At 47.8% G+C, this 17,374-nt stretch overlaps 1 protein-coding gene across 1 annotated transcript in view; it reads left to right on the top strand.

Moving 5' to 3' along the window:
• NFS1 (NFS1 cysteine desulfurase) overlaps positions 1 to 17,374 on the top strand; it is a 1,222,594-nt gene that overhangs the window by 274,284 nt on the left and 930,936 nt on the right. Inside the window, exon 3 of the mRNA XM_069652239.1 lies at positions 14,423 to 14,539. Coding sequence (XP_069508340.1) covers positions 14,423 to 14,539 — 117 coding nt within the window. The remainder of the gene's footprint in view (positions 1 to 14,422; positions 14,540 to 17,374) is intronic.

The following is a 17,374-nucleotide window of genomic DNA, read 5'->3' as shown; positions in this document are numbered from 1 at the left end:
CATGTGCCGATCCATCCAAAGCACAAGAAGCACCTGAGGTTCGCGTTTGGCGACTCACACTTTCAGTTTCGGGTCCTGCTGTTCGGATTGACCTCCGCCACGAGGGTATTCACCAAGCTCATGGTGGTGGTGGCAGCAGCGTATCTCAGGAAAGGGAGGATTCAAGTCTACCCCTACCTGGACGATTGGTTGATCAGGGCGCGTTCTCCCGAGCAAGTCCTGGATCATCTGTCCATCACCTGCCACTCCCTCCTCAAGCTGGGCTTCTCCCTCAACTTAAAGAAGTCCCATTTGATGCCAACCCAGCGGCTCCAGTACATCAGAGCAGTGCTCGACACGTCCGTGGGGCTGTGTTTTCCTCCCCAGGTGAGGGCTCATCACATTCAGCAGATGGTTCACAGGTTTCAGCTTGCCCAGAGTCTCCCAGCGTTAGAGTTCTTGTGATTGCTCGGCCTCATGGCGTCCTGCATTCTTCTGGTGCCAGAGGCCAGGTTGCGGATGAGATCTTTGCAATGAGCACTCAAGCTCCAGTGGTCTCAATCCTCTGGCAGGATGTTGGACCCGGTTCAGGTGCCGTCCTCGGTCGCCCAGGACCTTCTGTGGTGGGCCTTCGAAGGCAATCTGATGAAGGGGGCTCCTTTTTGGCTACCCTGGCCGGAGGTGACGATCGTGACAGACGCACCCCTCACGGGATGGGGAGCTCATGCCGACTTGACAGTCAGCGGTCATTGGTCTCCGTCGGAGTCCAGACTCCAAATCAATCTGTTGGAGATGAGTGCCGTCAGGCTTGCCCTGAAGGCTTTTCTCCCGACTGTGCGAGTACAGAATGTCCTGATCTGACGGACAACACAGTGGCCATGCACTACCTCAACAAAAAGGGGGGGGGGGCAGGGTCACTTTCTCTGTGCAGGGAGGTGGTGCAGCTCTGGTTCTGGGCAATCCAGCAGGAAGTTTCGATCTCGGCAGTTCATCTGGCCGGAGACGAAAACGAGGCGGCGGACGCTCCGAGCAGGCAGAGCGCGATCTCTCACGAGTAGGAGTTGGCTCTGGAGAGTCTCCTGGAGATCTTCGCCTTTTGGGGGACCCCTCAAGTGGATCTATTCGCCTCCAGTGTCAACCGGAAGTGCGAAAGGTTCTGCTCGCGGGAATTTCCTCCAAAAGGAGCCTTAGGGGAACTCATTTGTGGTGGCGTGGTCATTCCCACTGCTGTACGCGTTTCCTCCAGTCCCCGTCATCCCGCAAGTGCTGCAGAGGTTGCGAATGTTTGGTTCCTGGATGATCCTCATTGCTCTGGCGAAGGCCCGGAGGACGTGGTACCTGTACCTTCTGAATTTGTCCATCTGCCATCCACGTCGTCTTCCCTACCAAGACTATCTGCTCTCATGGGAGGGGGTCAGGTTCTCCATCCAGAGGTCAGATCCCTCAACATTCACGCTTGGTTTCTGAAAGGTTGAGGTGTAAGGATTGGGACCTCCCTGAAGACGTGATGGAGGTGTTGCTTTCGGCCAGAAGGCCCGCAACTAAGTCCCTGTACCGTTGCCGTTGGCGAAAGTTCTGCTACTGGTGCAGGGTTAAGAATGTGGATCCTTTTGCATGTGACATTCCTGTGGTTCTGTCTTTTATGCTTTCTTTAACCCACAGGGGCTTGCAAGTGGGTACGGTTAAAGGTTACCTGGCGGCGCTGTCCATATTTAAGCGCTCGTCTGAAGTGTTCTTATTTTAAAATTCCTTTAATTTCTCAGTTTCTAAAAGGGCTCAATAATGTGTTCCCTCCATCACCTTTCCAGGTGCCCGGTTGGGATTTGAACCTTGTCCTCAAGTTTCTCATGGGTGCTCTGTTTAAGCCTTTGCATTCATGCCCTTTGAGACTCTTAACTCTTAAAACTGTATTTTTGGTTGTGGTCACTTCCGCTCGCAGAGTGAGTGAGTTACAGGCACTTTCAGTTAAGCCACCCTTCACTGTATTTCAGAAGGACAGGGTTGTCCTTAGAGTTCGTCCTTCCTTTCATCCGAAGGTGGTGTCTGAATTTCATTTAGGCCAGAAGGTGGTTGTTCCGGCATTTCATCCTCCTCCACATCCTGGTAAGGAAGAGGAGAGGCTCCATAGGCTCGATCCTAGGAGAGCTTTAAACTTTTATATTTCACGCATTTCCCGGGTCAGAGTGGACGATCAACTCTTCATTGGTTACGCTGGAAATCGTTTGGGACAAGCTGTGACTTTGTCTGCTGGATTATTCTGGCTATTTGAGTGTTACCGCTTGGCGGGTAAGGGCCCACCGGTCAGCTTGCGGGCCCATTCTACCAGGGGTATGGCTGCCTCTACTGCCCTACAGAGGGCTGTTCCTATTCGGAACATCTGTGATGCAGCCACCTGGGCTTCGATCCATACTTTTGTATGTCACTACTCCCTTGAGGCGATATTTTGCTCCGCAATTTGATTGGGCATTCTAAATTTCTTTTTCTAAATTCTTTTCCCACCTCCTTGCATTCGTACTGCTTTGGGAGTCTGTCATAGATATGGAATACGTCGTAGGACCCAATCCCCTCGAAGAACAAGTTACTCTTACCTGGTAATGTTCTTTCGATGGGATGGTCCACGACGTATTCCATATCGCTCCCTCCCTGCCTTCCCCGCTAGAGAATTTCCTATGCGATTGCAGCTTAAGTTTCCGCAAGGCTTTGTGTGGTCAGACTGGCAGAAGACTGGTGCCACATGTTCTGGGGAAAAAAAACTACAACTGAGGCAACGGGCGTCGTGCGTCCTACTTATAGCATCCAGTGCTGTCGGAGGAGGTCCTCGAGGGCAGCGTATCGACGTCATCAACGCAGGACGCAGACGCCGAAAGATTTTCTGAAGCAGCACAGCTGTGGCGATTACTGTCATAGATATGGAATACGTCATCGGACCATCCCATAGAAAGAACGTTACCAGGTAAGAGAGTAACCTGTTCTTCTTTTGGCATAATATGTTTTGGTGTCGCAATCGTAGGGTTAACCACCTTAGATTTAATAGGCTGTTGAGAGACATTAAAATGGCAATAAGCCATTACCTCTTCTGGCACGGTGGTTAGTCTTCCTGTTCGAGGATAAATACTGTGTCTCGTCCCACAAAATCTCCTTGCTACCCTGGGCCTTGCCTCCTCCCTGGCGATACTCCCACAGTACAACACGCCCAGGGTTGGGATCAGGAAGCATCAGCCTTCCCCTGGCCACCTTGGAGCAGACTTTAGGCAGGCTTTCAGTGAGGGATCTGCAGGATTCTTCGCAGAATGGCTCCCGTCCTGAAGACAAGGACTCCCATTCCAGCATGGAACTTCCTGTCCAGAATACATTGTCTACTTACATGGAAATCGGAAAGACTGTTAATTCTATTTAGGATTCTCCTGATGGTGACATTTCTCCATTCTCGTTGGCTTCCGGTAAGTCTGGATCTCGCCTGAACGCCATATTCAAAGAACAGTGACAACACCCCATTTGTTTGTGATGATGTGGATATAACAGTGAGGAACTTGAAATTGAGGAAAGCGAATCCTACGCAGAGGCGAGTCTCTGATGGGAAGACATCCTGGAGGGGCGGAGCCACGCTAGAGTGCAGAGCATTGGTAGCGTGTAGAGTGACGATCGCTAGTAAGACGCCAGAAGGCTGGCATCGTTGCTGGCAAAGAAGCCAAGGTCAAGATGGAGACAGAGATGGTAAAGCCACTGTCTCGCCTGGTGGCACGCCCACACAGAAGCCGTGGTGGGCTTGGGTCTGTTAACGGACGCCGAGACCAGACCACAGCGGAGAGACCGGATCCCAGAACTCTGCATGGGAAGCAAATGCCCCTGAAGAGGTAACGCTGCTGAGATGGATGAACAGTGGTAGCGGGCCTGGGAAAGCCACAAGGGTTGTGGGATCCAAGAGAACCCAAACGGGCAGACGCCGTACCGAAACTAGTGAAAGCAAGCCTATCGGAGGGCCAGAGGGCTTTGGCGAGCCCTGAGAAACCGAGAGGCAGTAATATTCAAGGGTGGAAAAGTCACAAAGGTTACAGGAATCAAGAAAACTCAAACAGGCAGACGCCACACAGAGGCCCCACTAAAGTAAGTCTTGGTAACCTCTCAATAACCTGGGTGAGTTCCCTTCCTCAGGATTCAAAGTGAATTCTACTCCAATGTTCAACAAAAGAAAGAAACAAGGAAATCCATGTAGGTAAGAAAGACTCAGATCAGTTCTTGATGTTTAAATGTCAAGGTAAAGTGTTAACCAAAGTTTCAACAAATATTTTTGGGCGAAATATGGACTTTGCACTTCCTCAGAATAGCACCACTGGTATTCCCCGCCACAATGCTTTGCCACCATTTCCAGTAATCCAAGAAGATTTGTCACAGTTCAAAAGAAATGCCACTTCTACAATTGTCAGTGAAACGTAGTTCTTGGTTAGCATTTAATCGGTAGTCGCAAGATTAGGATTCACAGAAGGTATATTTCAATGGATGACTTCCGAATGCTGCTGCTTCTACTTCAACAACTTCACTTCTACTCAAGTTTACCATGAGAACATTACCCTTTATCTCATAGTACTCCACTTTAGCTGGGGTTTGTTGCATCTACTAACAAACGGATATACCGTCACAGTCGCAGTACTTTAGAATACCACCACACCTTCAATACCTTGTAGTTTTTAGATATGACAAGATTTAAGTTGAGCCACTTCAACACCTTCCAACAGGCAAGGCACTCTTCCTCTGCATATCTCTTCAAACGGGGCCGCCTCTTTGCCTCTCTAGTCTGTCTGCAACAACTACTACTTAAGATTGCATGACGGACCCACTTCTCTCTGTTGCTTAAAGTCTTTGGCAATATAGAATGTGACAACTTCAAATGATATTTATGAGCAGCAAGTTTCCCTTGCCCAACTTTGCCTTCATCTCTCTGCCAACTGTTAGCCAAAATAATTTCCCAGAAGCCTTGGTGCCACTCTCTTGGCTCAAGGTAATGCTTTCCCACTTCTATTTTAGGCAAGGTTAAACTTTCAGTGGGCTCACAGTTTTAGTTAGATGGATTTCTGGCTTTAAGGGCTGAAAAGTGAAATTAGGCACACGCGACCACTTCTTCATATAGTTTACAATGTTTAAAGTATTCAACAATGTACCATTGTTAAATGTTTAACAACTCCAGCTCGCATCTGTCTGCATGCAAGTGAAGATGGGACTGGAAACTGCTGCCGGCAGTGCTCCCGCAAGTAATCATAATGTCAGGTTTGACTCACCGGCTTCTGTAATCCTTGTTCTTCAGGTTGCCGAACTTCCACAATTTCAGGCACAACTTTTTCTGCTTCAGGCTTCACAGGGACCTGCACCCTTCCTTGCTGAAGGTGTCTCCGGTCTGGCCATTCGATAAAGGAGCTCCTCTCTCTCCTGAGACCTGCGTCTTGCCTGCAGCTCCTCGTCTCAGTCTCCGATACACTTCTGGCACAGCAATCTTCACAATCGAGCTCACATGGGGGAAAGGCAGCCTTCCTGCACGCCTTCCGCTGCACAGCCTCTGCAACTCTGAAAACAGGTGAAATCTAAATTGTCAACGTTCCGGTGTCCCTTTGGTTCTCCCACTTCTGCACAGATTGCCAACACTGTCTACTTTCTGCCTACAGCATGAACTCCAGCCCCAGGTCCAGCCCCTCCTAATTGCCTGCACCTGAGGGTTCCTTTTATGTTTCCCAGGTTCTTTCAGGCATGTGCTGTTCGGCTAAATTGACTGACTACTGCTACAGCATGCTTCTTCAGTCCTCTTACTCATCTCAGGACTCATGGGATTATGGGACTCGTAGTCCTCAACAATAGTTTGTTCTTTTAGGCCTTTGTTTGATTTTAAGGGTAAATTTATTTCCCTTTAAAGTCATTTAAAACTGAAACATTAGAATGTGTTACAGGCAAAGACAATATACTTAAGGTAACATTTCTTGATTTCTTTACCTTACACCTTGGGGATTAAGGATGGTGTTCATTCTGATATATGTTGAAGGGTTTTTCTGTGAAGGACTGGCTCAGGTTTTATGATACTTGTGCCCAGCGCCACAGATCTAATATGTGGGTCAGGGACATTATAATGACAAAAAGTAATTACCTGTTTTGGTAACCTTGAAAGCTTCTCCCTTTCGGAGGACAAATACTGCATCTCGTCCCACAGGACCTCCTCACTGCCATGGGCCGTTTCTCCTCCCAGCTGATCCTCCTGCAGTACACCACCTCCAACGTCAGGATCAGGAAACGTCTCTGCCTTTCCCATGCCACCTGTGGGGACACCAGCAGAGTATTGGCTGAACTGAGTGGCACTGGGGGAGCAGGGGAGGTAGTGCTAGCTAAGGTGTTTCAAGACAATAGTGCAGAGGCAAGAGGAGACCGGGAAGTGGCAGGTGGTGGCTGCAGCTCAGGTGCACTCCCCCGGCTGCCCACCAGCCGGACTTGGAGGACCGCCTCCACCCTCTCCCGCGAGTCTTTCGGACCTGCAGATGATGCTTGAGGAAATTGAGCAGGAAATCAAGGACAGCAAGGCGACATTATCCAAGACCATTGCGTAACTGAGTAAGCAGGTGGTGTCAGTTGAAAAGAGTGGAGGAGGTAGTCTACTCTCTGTCAACAGGGCTATGAGCAGGATCAGACCTCAAAGCGGCTTGGTGAGCTGGAGCAGCAGATGGAACTAGAGCTGAATAAGCAGGTTGATGCAGAATTAGATCTAGGCGTAATAGTATCTGGCTGCAGGGCATTCCCAAATCGGTGCCTGGTTCAGAGCTGGAAGCCTATATACGTGCTTTGTTCAGACATATCTTGGAAGCCCTAAAAGAGGAATAAATAGTCCTGGATCGCACGCATTGAGTTTACACAGGCTTTGAGCAGGCCAAGAACTTGCTACCGGATGTGGTCACTAGGGTTCACCTTTATCAGTTGAAAGAAAGGTTAATGGGAGCAGCACAGCGGCGGGGTGCGATTAAGTTCCGGGATGCTTCCATAACCCTCTACCAGGACTTGGCGTAGGTGACCTTACAAAGGAGAAAGATTCTGTGGATGGCGACTGGCTGGCTGCGTGAGAAAGGAGTGGGGTGCCGATGGACTTTCCCCCTATGGGTTGTGATTTGAATATGGAGGGAAGGCCCACCGCATCAGTAAGGAAGAGGACGCGGTGGAGCAGCTGGAGGGCGAGGGTCTGACTCTGCAAGAAGACCAGGAATGTGAGGCGGTCGAGGAAGGCGGGGACGCACATGGCAGCAAGAAAGAAGGCTGGAGAACTGCTAGACCGTATCCCAAGGGACCGGGGAGGGGCCCGAGGGCTCCGCCGGTCACTTCAGAACCCATAGAACTGTAATGTAGGCAAAGTATGTGTGTTGTGGGGGGAGGTTGCTTGGAGTACCAGACTGTGACTCATTTGTGTCATTGGGACAAAATTCTATTCTGTCCATGATCGCCATGTTCGAACAGGGTGATAATAACTAGGGGAGGTTGGCCTACATAGGGGGCTTCGAGACCCAGCTGAACTAAGTTGTTTTCTATTCTTTGTATTGCACTGGGAGGGTGTAGGGTTGGGGAGGCATTGGCTTGGTCCCATGGGAACCCAGATGGAGGTTCACCCCCAGGGAAGGAATGTTTGTTCCAAGGGTAACGGAATGGAGGTAGAAATTCAGTGGGGGAGAGTGATTGGGGGGCTCAACAAGTTGGGGGTATGTTCTTTGTTTTCAGTGGCATGATGAGCACGGGAGGTGTGTAATCTCTTTTTGTGGCAGGAGGGGCAGGGGGAGGTGAAGGTGAGAAACCCAAAAGGGGAAGGCTGAGTTGATGGTTACCCTGAACATTCAGGGGTTGAACTCTCCCACCAAACGCAGGTCGATACTTAGGCGGCTGGGGGAGCTGAAGGCCTCTATAGTGTTCCTACAAGAGGCTCACTTGCTGGTAGCTGAGGAGAGGCAGATGAGACACAAACCTTTTCCCCAACAATTTTATGCATCCTCTGGCTCGTAGAAAAAAGGGGTGGGAATATTGCTTGGTGGCTCAGTAATGTTCACTGAACGTTTTCTGTATAGAAACCTAGAGGGGAGGTTTTGAATATTGAAAGGCCTGATTGGGGATCAAATGTACACTCTCGTGGCACTGTATGGCCTTAATGATTGGCAGGAACAGTTGATACGAACGCCGGGGGTGCGGCTTGGAGTGTTGGCCGAGGGGCAGGTGGTGGTGATTGGAGGGGATTTCAACTGTGTGGTGGATTAGCGAATGGATAAAACATTGGTCTGTTTTGCTTTTCGAGGTGCATATTGGAGCCCCTGATTTCTGCACCCTCTTACCCTGAGCAAAAGCAAAAATTTTGACTCAGAGAGGCAATAAAGCACATATGGACTTCTGGTTAGAAAGTTAAAGTAAATGGCTCATTACAGACCCTTTATTCACAATGAACATACATATAACTAACACATAAAGATGATTATATATATACATAAAGAAAATACATCACTGTAGCATCAGCCGCAGGAAACGCCATCTCAGTCCCCTCTATACTGCTTAGTCCCAAAATCAGGTAGGCAGAGAGATCACTCGTGCTAATGGGGTCTGGAGCGTAGCGTCCTCTCTCTCAGCGAGACGTAATCATCCGGGGGTCCAGTTCTGTCTCTCCCATCTGAGCAATATCTTGGCTCTTTATTGGGATAAATCAGAGCAGACAGCAAGCATGGGGAGCGCAGAGTGGAAAAATCCAGATAGAAGTGGAAATAACGCAGCTTCTCTCGCTCATCTCCGTTCCCAGAACCCCTTATCGCTGCACCTGCGGAGCCCCAACCCTCCTTGGCTCGTCCTTCAGTGGACGAGACAGTAAACATTCCTTCCCACTAGCTCATCTGAGATCATCCTGACCTTGCAACTGTTTGCAAAATTCTTGTTTACTTACTGAACCCACGAAAATGTAGAGTTCCATTGTGGTGATTGAAGTGAATGTCCAAAATGGGCGCGCACAAGCGCCATGTTGTTTGCTAAATCCGTCTTCGGCAGGGAGCTCATCTCTGAAACTGCTGCATTTCTAAGGATGTGGGAGGTGGTACGGGTGGCATTAGAACAGAAGGTGGAGGTAGTGGCAAAATGTCATATATGAAAAAAACACCTTGTGCTCTCTGTGGGAGCTTCAGAAGGCCAGAGCCCAACTGGAAGTGCATGTTATGGATAGATCCGCCCAGATGCTGCTCCAGACCAGGCAACCCTATTATTGCAGTGGGAGCAGGGCCAACTACTTTCTGGCGGCCAAGCTGCGTAAACAACGTAACATGAACTATATTACACAGTTACGGGAAGAGTCCGGGGAGTTATGTGGGGAGGAAGGGTAGAAGTTGGGTATAATGGAGGCTTACTACAGATTGCTGATAAGAGCAGAAGGTCTTTATTTGAAGAGCCAATCTGACCAAGTTATCGGAGGATGATAGCGGGGCGCTAGAAATTTATATCCGGACAGAGGAAGTGGGTCAAGCTATTGATTCTCACCCACCCAATGACCCCGGGCCAAATGGGTTTGGAAACTGCTTTTACAATACCTTTAAGGCCTGCTTATTTTTGCCAATGGCCAGGCTGTTTAATGTGAATAGGGAAAAGGTACAGCTCTCCCGGGACATGGGTATCTCTGCTACCGCACTACTCCTCAAGCCCCAAAAGGACCCCCGCAGAGTGCAGTAGTTATCGTCCCATATCTCTGTTGAATAATGACGCAAAGATTTTTGCAAAGGTATTGGCTCAGCGGTTGGCAAGGGACCTTCCCAAGTTTATTCACCCCAATCAGGCAGGGTCGATAGAGGGCAGGCATATGCAGGACAATGTACCAGGAGGGTGGTCGATGTTATCGATTGGGATAGGCATAGGGGGCAGAGGTTTATAATTGCAGCTTTGGATGCGACACAGGCCTTTGACTGCATGGATTGGGGGGTGGGGGGAATCTCCAGAAGACTTTGGAGGGCTTTGGTTGTGGTCCTGTCTTTTATCAGATGATAGCTAATTTCCATATTCCATCTGTGAAGATAGTGGTCAACAGGCAACTCACTGGGGAAATAGAAATTTGGTCTGGCACACGGCAGGGGTGCCCCCTCTCCCTATTGATATTTGCAAGGGCATTGGAGCCATTGCTTACCGTGATGAGACTAGACACCGGGATCATGGGCGTGCAAGGGGATAGCTTTGAGCACAAAATTGCCTTATTAGCCGATGATGCGTTGTTTCTTAAGGACACCGTTGGTTCTCTGCCAAAGGTGATGGGCATACTGGAAGACTTTGCTGGGGCACCAGGATTCCGGATGAACTTTAAGTCCAAGGCACTAAATGAAACAAAGAGCCCGGAGGCAGTGGAGGGGTGGCACAGTGATTTTCCGCTTCAGTGGGCTACAACAGATATCGAATACCTTGGGATCAAGCTAGACAGAAACTATGGGACACTATATAAAGCTAATGTACCCCTGTGTGGGTGTAGCTGAAGGATGACCTTTAGAAGTGCCACAAACAGGATCTCATGTGGTTTGCACGCATAGCAGCACTTAAAATGACCTCATTGCCCAAACTCCTCTATGTGGTAAGATCCCTCCAGATCACTATACCATTGCCACAGATCCGGGCACTTCAACAAGCAATATTCTCTTTCATCTGTGGTTTGGAAGATACCCCGATTCCCTAGAAAGGCCCTGATGTGGTCTGTGTTTCTGGGAGATGGGAGGGGGGGTTCCAGGCATTGCTAGATATCTGCTGGTGGCTCAGATTGCCCCATAATGGAGTGGGCGGTGCATTCTAGTCCCAAAGGGTGGTGCGACCTGGAGCAGGGTGTTACGTCCCTACCATTGAGAGCCTTGCCTTTCTTTAGCATTCCAGCCCGACTGGCAGGGGGAGCTCTCCTAGCGGCTACCAACTGTGCGTTGCAGCACTGGGGTCAAGCGCTGAGGAGGAGGGGTGGCTCCGGGTCTGGACCCATACACACCGGTACAGAGTAATTTAGACTTCAGACCGCCGCCCCCCACACTCCCCCCTGGGCTGGTCAGATGGGTTCTGGAAAGGTTTGAGCAGAGGCCCTGCGTTGACGCTTGCTGAGCTATATAAGGAGGAATATCCCCTCTCGTTCGAGGTTATGAATGCAAAATTCCAGCTCTATGAACGGGAGAGGTTTTGTTATTTACAAGTCAGGCATTGGATCACCCAAAGGGGAGTCCGAGTGGTGGGGGGATCAGGCCTCCAATGGGGTTGTAGACAACAAGGAGGGAAGGAATGGGCAGAAACAAGGTTTCATGCATTTACAAGCTGTTGGAGGCTGCGTCTCCGTAGGATAGGCACCCATATAAGGAGCTGTGGGAACGCCACTTGGGGACTATGGTCTCTCCTGAAGTCTGGGGCCAGATTTGGTGCAGGGTGCACAAGGCATCATTATGTGCATCAATAAAGGAGGTGGCATACACACTCTGTTTCCAATGGTATCTTACTCTGCAGAGGCTTTACAAAATACATCGGCTGTACTCGCAAGTATGCTGGGGTAATTGTGCAGAGATCAGGGATCTGGTGCACATGTGGTGAGCCTCCCCGAAGGAGTAGGTGTATTGGAACGAGATCTTGGGGCACATTAATGACATCACAGGTGTTCAGCTGCCATTGGCTCCATTGGTAATTCTCCTGGGAGCGGTGAAGTAGCAGCATTTACGTGACCAGCAGTCCTCGGGCGGGCCTGCTTCCACACCTGCTTACAGCAGCCCGAATGGACTTGACTCACCAGTGGAAAACCCTGGAAGGTCCGTGGGTGGCTTTATAGTGGGTACAGCTGTTATCCATGGAAAGGGTGTGTGCACTGCCTCAGGGGGCTATCGGAAATTCCTAAAAGTCTGGCTCCCGTTTCATGAATGGGTAAGGGACAGAGAGCACCATCATCACAGGCCATCTGTGCGATGGAGCTTCTCCATATTGTGAGGGGTTCCACTTACCGGGCTGGTGATGTAGGACTGACCCTCACCTCCTTACCCTTAAAATCTGGCAGCATCAATGCCACAGTGGTCAATTTTCAGTTATTGGTGTCAACATGCCACAGATGTTTTCTAGTTTGTTTAACCGGGTTGAAACTTAAAGTTCCGAAATTTGTAAGCTCCAGAAACAGCCTGTGAAACGTATGCAATTATGTTTATGATGCATATGAACGATATCTATGATTTTCTGTTTCTTTTCTTGCGTACAGTTTTACCAATAAAGACTGTTTAAAAAATGTATTGCTTTATTTAAATAAGAAAAGCATTTTTGTCTCTGTTCTCTGGGTTTGCCCTACCTAACACATAACTAACTGGGGTGCTCGTAGTCCGTCCCAAAGCTAATCTACGCTAACCCTACCACCAAGCCAAAAAACACAAAGTTCCAGGAAAATTACTCCCTTTTCCTGGACAAGCTTTATTAGCTTCAGTAAGATATTCTAGTTCTTGGTGATTTCCTGAATCAGTTATTTCAATTATGCAAGGGGACTCTTCCACCTCGAGGGTATCCCCTTTTCTTTCTGGATAAACGTCCCTTGGTTTATCAAGTTAGGGTTTTGACCATTATCCTTAATGGCAACTTGCAGCTCTCTTTGCTACATATGTAGGTGTGTCTTTCCCCCATTCACTTCCTTTGGTTCTTGTCTGTTCACTGGAATATGTATTCAGGCTATTATGAATAATTACTGTTTAACTGGGACAAGTAGATTGTGTCCCGCCTCTCCTGTTACCTTTCTATGTATGGGTTATCGTCACCAGTTGGTTGCTCGGAAACCAGGTAATTAGTCTGCTTCGGTAGAGTTTCTGTGTTCCTTCAGGTTCTCTGTTCCTTTCTGGTGTGGCTCGGTATTGCCACTATTGGGGCAGTCTCAAGGTTATTCATGGACCACATGTCCACATTTCCCAGGTTATGCCACTGCTCTTATGCTTTTCTCTTGTTTGGCTTTCCCAACGTGACACTCTGTGTCTTCTCTCTCCAATGCTCCCGACAGAGAATTTCGAGTTTCGTGCTTGCGTCCATCATGTCCCAGGTTTGAACTTCCCGGGTGTCTCCTTGATTCTTCAACTCCTCCTTTTATTACGCCACTTTGAGGCTTCTCCAGTACGTAGCTGTAGTAATTCCTTGATGTCGGACCCAAATTCTTTGACTGCTTTCAACTTCCTCGTCCCTGTGTCAACCAAGTTGTTATCTTCACTGTTTCTTAAGGCTTTCCTTGTCTGACAGGCAAGCCTTCTCCTTCTTCAGAGATGTTACAATAGCAAACAGTGGTTTTCCTCAAGCCCTGATTTTATGAAGGACTAATGTGGCGGGGGAGGAGGGGGTTGGGAGTTCCTTGACTGTACAGGAGTCCTTGTCCCCAAGAGGGGAGTCTCTCCCTGTGAGGTGTCGCCTACCGCCACCCCTAGAGGGAATATTGTGTAGCAGGCCACCTCCCTAGCCTCACAAGGAAGGACTCCCATCTGGGGAGAAGTGACGAGATCCCGCAATCCATTACAATATATTGTCAAAAGGAGGTGTGTTGACCACGGTGAGCACAGTTTGATTTTGAAGTACCTGCAGTCTGGCTATATAGTTTGGGTGTTGCTGATATAAATTACATTGCAGTAGTCTACATTGGCTTTTGTAATGGCCCTTGCAATGTAACCAGTGATTTTCAGACAGATAGGGTTTGAGTGTTTTGAAAAGGCATCTATAATACATTGTGGAGATTATATTAAAGTTAGTGTGAGAACTATTGAAAGCTGGCTGTGTCAGAAAGATTCCTAGTGTTTTGGTCTTTGGGAGGATCAGACGATGAATACACAGTCCAAGGATGCTTATTTATATTTGTATTTTTTTAAATTAGCTGATGTACTCATTCTAGAAAGTTCAGTTTTTGAGATGTTTAATCTTCACTAGGTCCATTTAGTTTTTGATGGTGGTAATAATTTAATATTGTTCTATGTTTATCTTTCAGGCATTAAATAAAGAGCAATGTTGATTATGATAAATACACCATTTGTAACCAGTTCTCTTCTTGGATCTCGCACATCTGGCCGCAAGAGCCATTGCACCTCATTATTGTAGTATTTTCTTTGGGGGCCCATGCACTCATCCATCTTTTACCGCTGCCCCTAACCCCCCCAAGTCTTAAGCTCACTTTTTACACTGCTCCCTAAACATGCACCCCATCCTAAAAGTACCTAAAAAAATAAAATAATAATAAATTAAAAAAAATAAAAATGGCTCTTCACCATATGCAGCCAGATGGGTGGATACTTCTTGTTTCCTCACACACAATCATAAGCCAGTAAAACATGTTTGTGCTTAACAGACAAAAAATGTGGGAATATTGGTTTGCCAATGCCTGTTATATACTGTAAGTGTGCAGTGGTGTGGCCCAGTGCTTAAGCTTAGTGATCAAAATAAGTATTTTCTGATTGTTTTACAGGACCCTAGAGTGTTGGACAGCATGCTGCCTTACTTGGTTAATTACTATGGAAACCCGCACTCCAGGACACACGCCTATGGTTTGGAGAGTGAAAAGGCTATGGAGAAAGCAAGAGAGGCAAGTAGAAAATGTTTATTCCAAACTCTTCTCTCCTGGAAACCTATGAAGTGGGGGCACGTGTCTACCTGGAAAGAACAGAAGCCTACATCATGCGGAATTGAGGCTGATAAAGTGCAGAGATTCAACTTTGCTTCCTGGGACAGGCTGAATTTGAAGTACATGTTTACCTATTGATGTTTAATCGTGGTTAGCGTGTGTGGTAGACCATGAGAAGCTAGAGTTATCCCTTACACTGGAAGCTCTGAGCTGGTACCCACCTAGTTGTGGGTAACCTTTTTATTTTGTTTGGTGACCCTCTTTGCCCCTTTCACCAATCCTCGTACAATATCAGCTTGGGCCAGCTGGTTCAGGCATAAAAATGAGAGACATAGAACAATAAGTCACATAAAGTGTATTTGTTTATTTCACCTACCGTGTGACATCTTCCCAAAAGAGACTATTTCTGGTTGCCTTGATCTTGTACACTTCTAGGAGTAAGAGCAGCAGAGTTCACCAAGGCCGTCAAAAGCTGATATGGACACTGAGGTAAAAAAACTTTGCAGGCCCAGCAAACGGACCCCCCACCACACCACACCCAACCTCACTCTGCCCTCCTTTCCCACTGGTGTCACTCTTACAGATGCCTCTCACCATCCAGTGATTCTAAAAAAAAAGGTACTGTTTCCATCTGCACCATTGCAAAGCTCAAGGACTGCATCCAGAGTTGCATCCAGCTTTTCAGCCTAGGACAACTCTACCTCTTTGTACCCACACCAGCTGAACCCTAACGTGCAATTCTAGGGCAGTCAGATAAAGCTGCTGCTGTACATTGCTGCTCATCTATGATATAGTTGACAAAGGCAGCAACACTACTTCACTGAGCTGCTGATTTGTGAACAGTATGCAATGCAGGGGAAGTAGGTCAGACATGCCTGTTGTTTTGGTGTATTTCACTTAATCAGTTGTAAGTGAAAGATCTGTGTGTGCCAGGATTCCCAGCTATGCTGGAAATGGGAAAGCAGCAGTATAATCTTCAGATGCAAAGTTAATGTTAAAGGACATTTATATTGCGCGCTATCACCACCAGAGTGGTCCCCTGGCACTCTGGCGGATCTGAAAGTTAACAGGGTAGGGAGGGTTAGTAGGATGTAGCGGGATAAAGGTAGAGCGAGATTTGTGATGTCCTGTTGGCAGCTTTGGTTCGGTTAACACTGTTCGCTGAGCGTGCGTGCGACTGTGTGGTTTGTTTTGTTGTTGTCGTGAAGTGCATGCGGTTTGCTGTGCAAGAAAATGGTTGTGTTGGTTTAGGGTGTAAGTGAAGAATTGAGGTTATTTAGCAGATGGGTTAGTGGGGTTACCTCGTTTCGACATGTGTTAGGTGTCCGGCACTTGCTATTTGCAGGAGCATTACTTTTGCGGTTCATTCGTCTGGTTCTGCGCGAAGCGGTGGCATGTCTCTGTGACTGTCTAGTGCTCTGTGGGCAGGAAGGTGGTGAGGGCTTCCCCCTCCCCAGGGTTGTTAGCGCTAAGGTTGTGGGTTGCTCTTTGGTTGCCGATGTGGTCTGCCTGCCCTCGCCTACATGAGCTCCTGGAGCGTAGTCTCTTCCCTCCGAATCATAAGCGCTCCCTGTTCTGTTGGGTGCTGGTTAGTTATTAAATTCTCCTTCGTCACCAGCTACGGTCCCTGTCCCTTGGGCTTTGCCTAGCAGAGTGGTTTGGCTTTTGGAGAGGGTGAATACTGGGTTTCCTCCCTCCCCAGCTACTTCTTACTACATACTTTGGTTTCTGGCATGTTCTATTTCCATTGGTGTCAGTTAGTTCAGGTGAAGAGCCAGGTTTTGCGTAGTTTCCTGAATAGTTTCCTGAATTTTACTTGGTCCTTTGTATTGCGTATTTCTTTTGGAAGTGTGCTCCAAGTTTTTTCTGCCATGTGGGAGAATATGGATCCCCCAAGTTTTTTTCTTGTTTATACTTTTGGTTCCAGGTGGATGTCGTTGCTTGATCTGAGTTCTTGTTGGTTGGTAAATGGTTATTTTCTTTATTTTTTTTAGGAATAATGCTCCTTGGCCATGGATTGCTCTGTGCCTTATGCACATCGTTTTGAATGTGATTCGTTGTTTGATTGGCAGCCAGTGTATCATTTTTAGCGCTGGGGCGATGTGGTCCCTTCATGATAGTTTAAGGAGGAGTCTGGCAGCTGCATTTTGGATACTTTGAAGTTTCTTCAGCAGGTGTTCTGGCATTCCGAGGTAGAGGCTGTTTGCGTAGTCAAATCCTGACATGATGAAGGCGATGATTGTCAGCGTTTTATGAATGAAGGATAGGAATGGTAGGATTCTTTTTATCGAGTGTATGAGGAAGAAACATTTCTTGATTTTTATTTATTTTTTCTTGTGGTTCTAATGTTAGCGTGTTGTCGATTACAATTCCAAGTTTTTTCTTTTTTACTATTTTCGTTGGTGTGGGTGCTGTTCCTCATTCTGTGGGCCATGGGATATAGATGTTATTTTCCATGTTTTGGGATATAATCATGATTTCTGTCTTGCCTGGGTTGGGTTTGAGGCTTTTTGTGGATAAAATTGAGAAAATGGGATTGAAATAAAATAAATTGCTGCATAACAGAATCCCAGGTTACGGACTTGGCCAGCAGCAGGAGAAATAGGGATTTGGGCAGTAGATACTGTGATGAATCCTGACTAATACAAAAAAGTTAAATCTGAAATATTCATCCCTTCTCCCCAGAGGGGAGCCACCCCCTTTGAGGCCCGGGAGGGTGAGCCTGTTTCGCAAGACACTTCCGAGGGGTCTAGGCACTTTGGACCTGACTGACAGTGACTCCCCTCTTGGGTACAA

This window comes from Ambystoma mexicanum, chromosome 3p (genome assembly GCF_040938575.1).
Source record: "Ambystoma mexicanum isolate Mex_15411 chromosome 3p, UKY_AmexF1_1, whole genome shotgun sequence".
In the NCBI taxonomy this organism is placed as follows: Eukaryota; Metazoa; Chordata; class Amphibia; order Caudata; family Ambystomatidae; genus Ambystoma; species Ambystoma mexicanum.
Note: the sequence above shows the minus strand (reverse complement) of the source record. Positions and strands in the feature narration are given on the sequence as shown.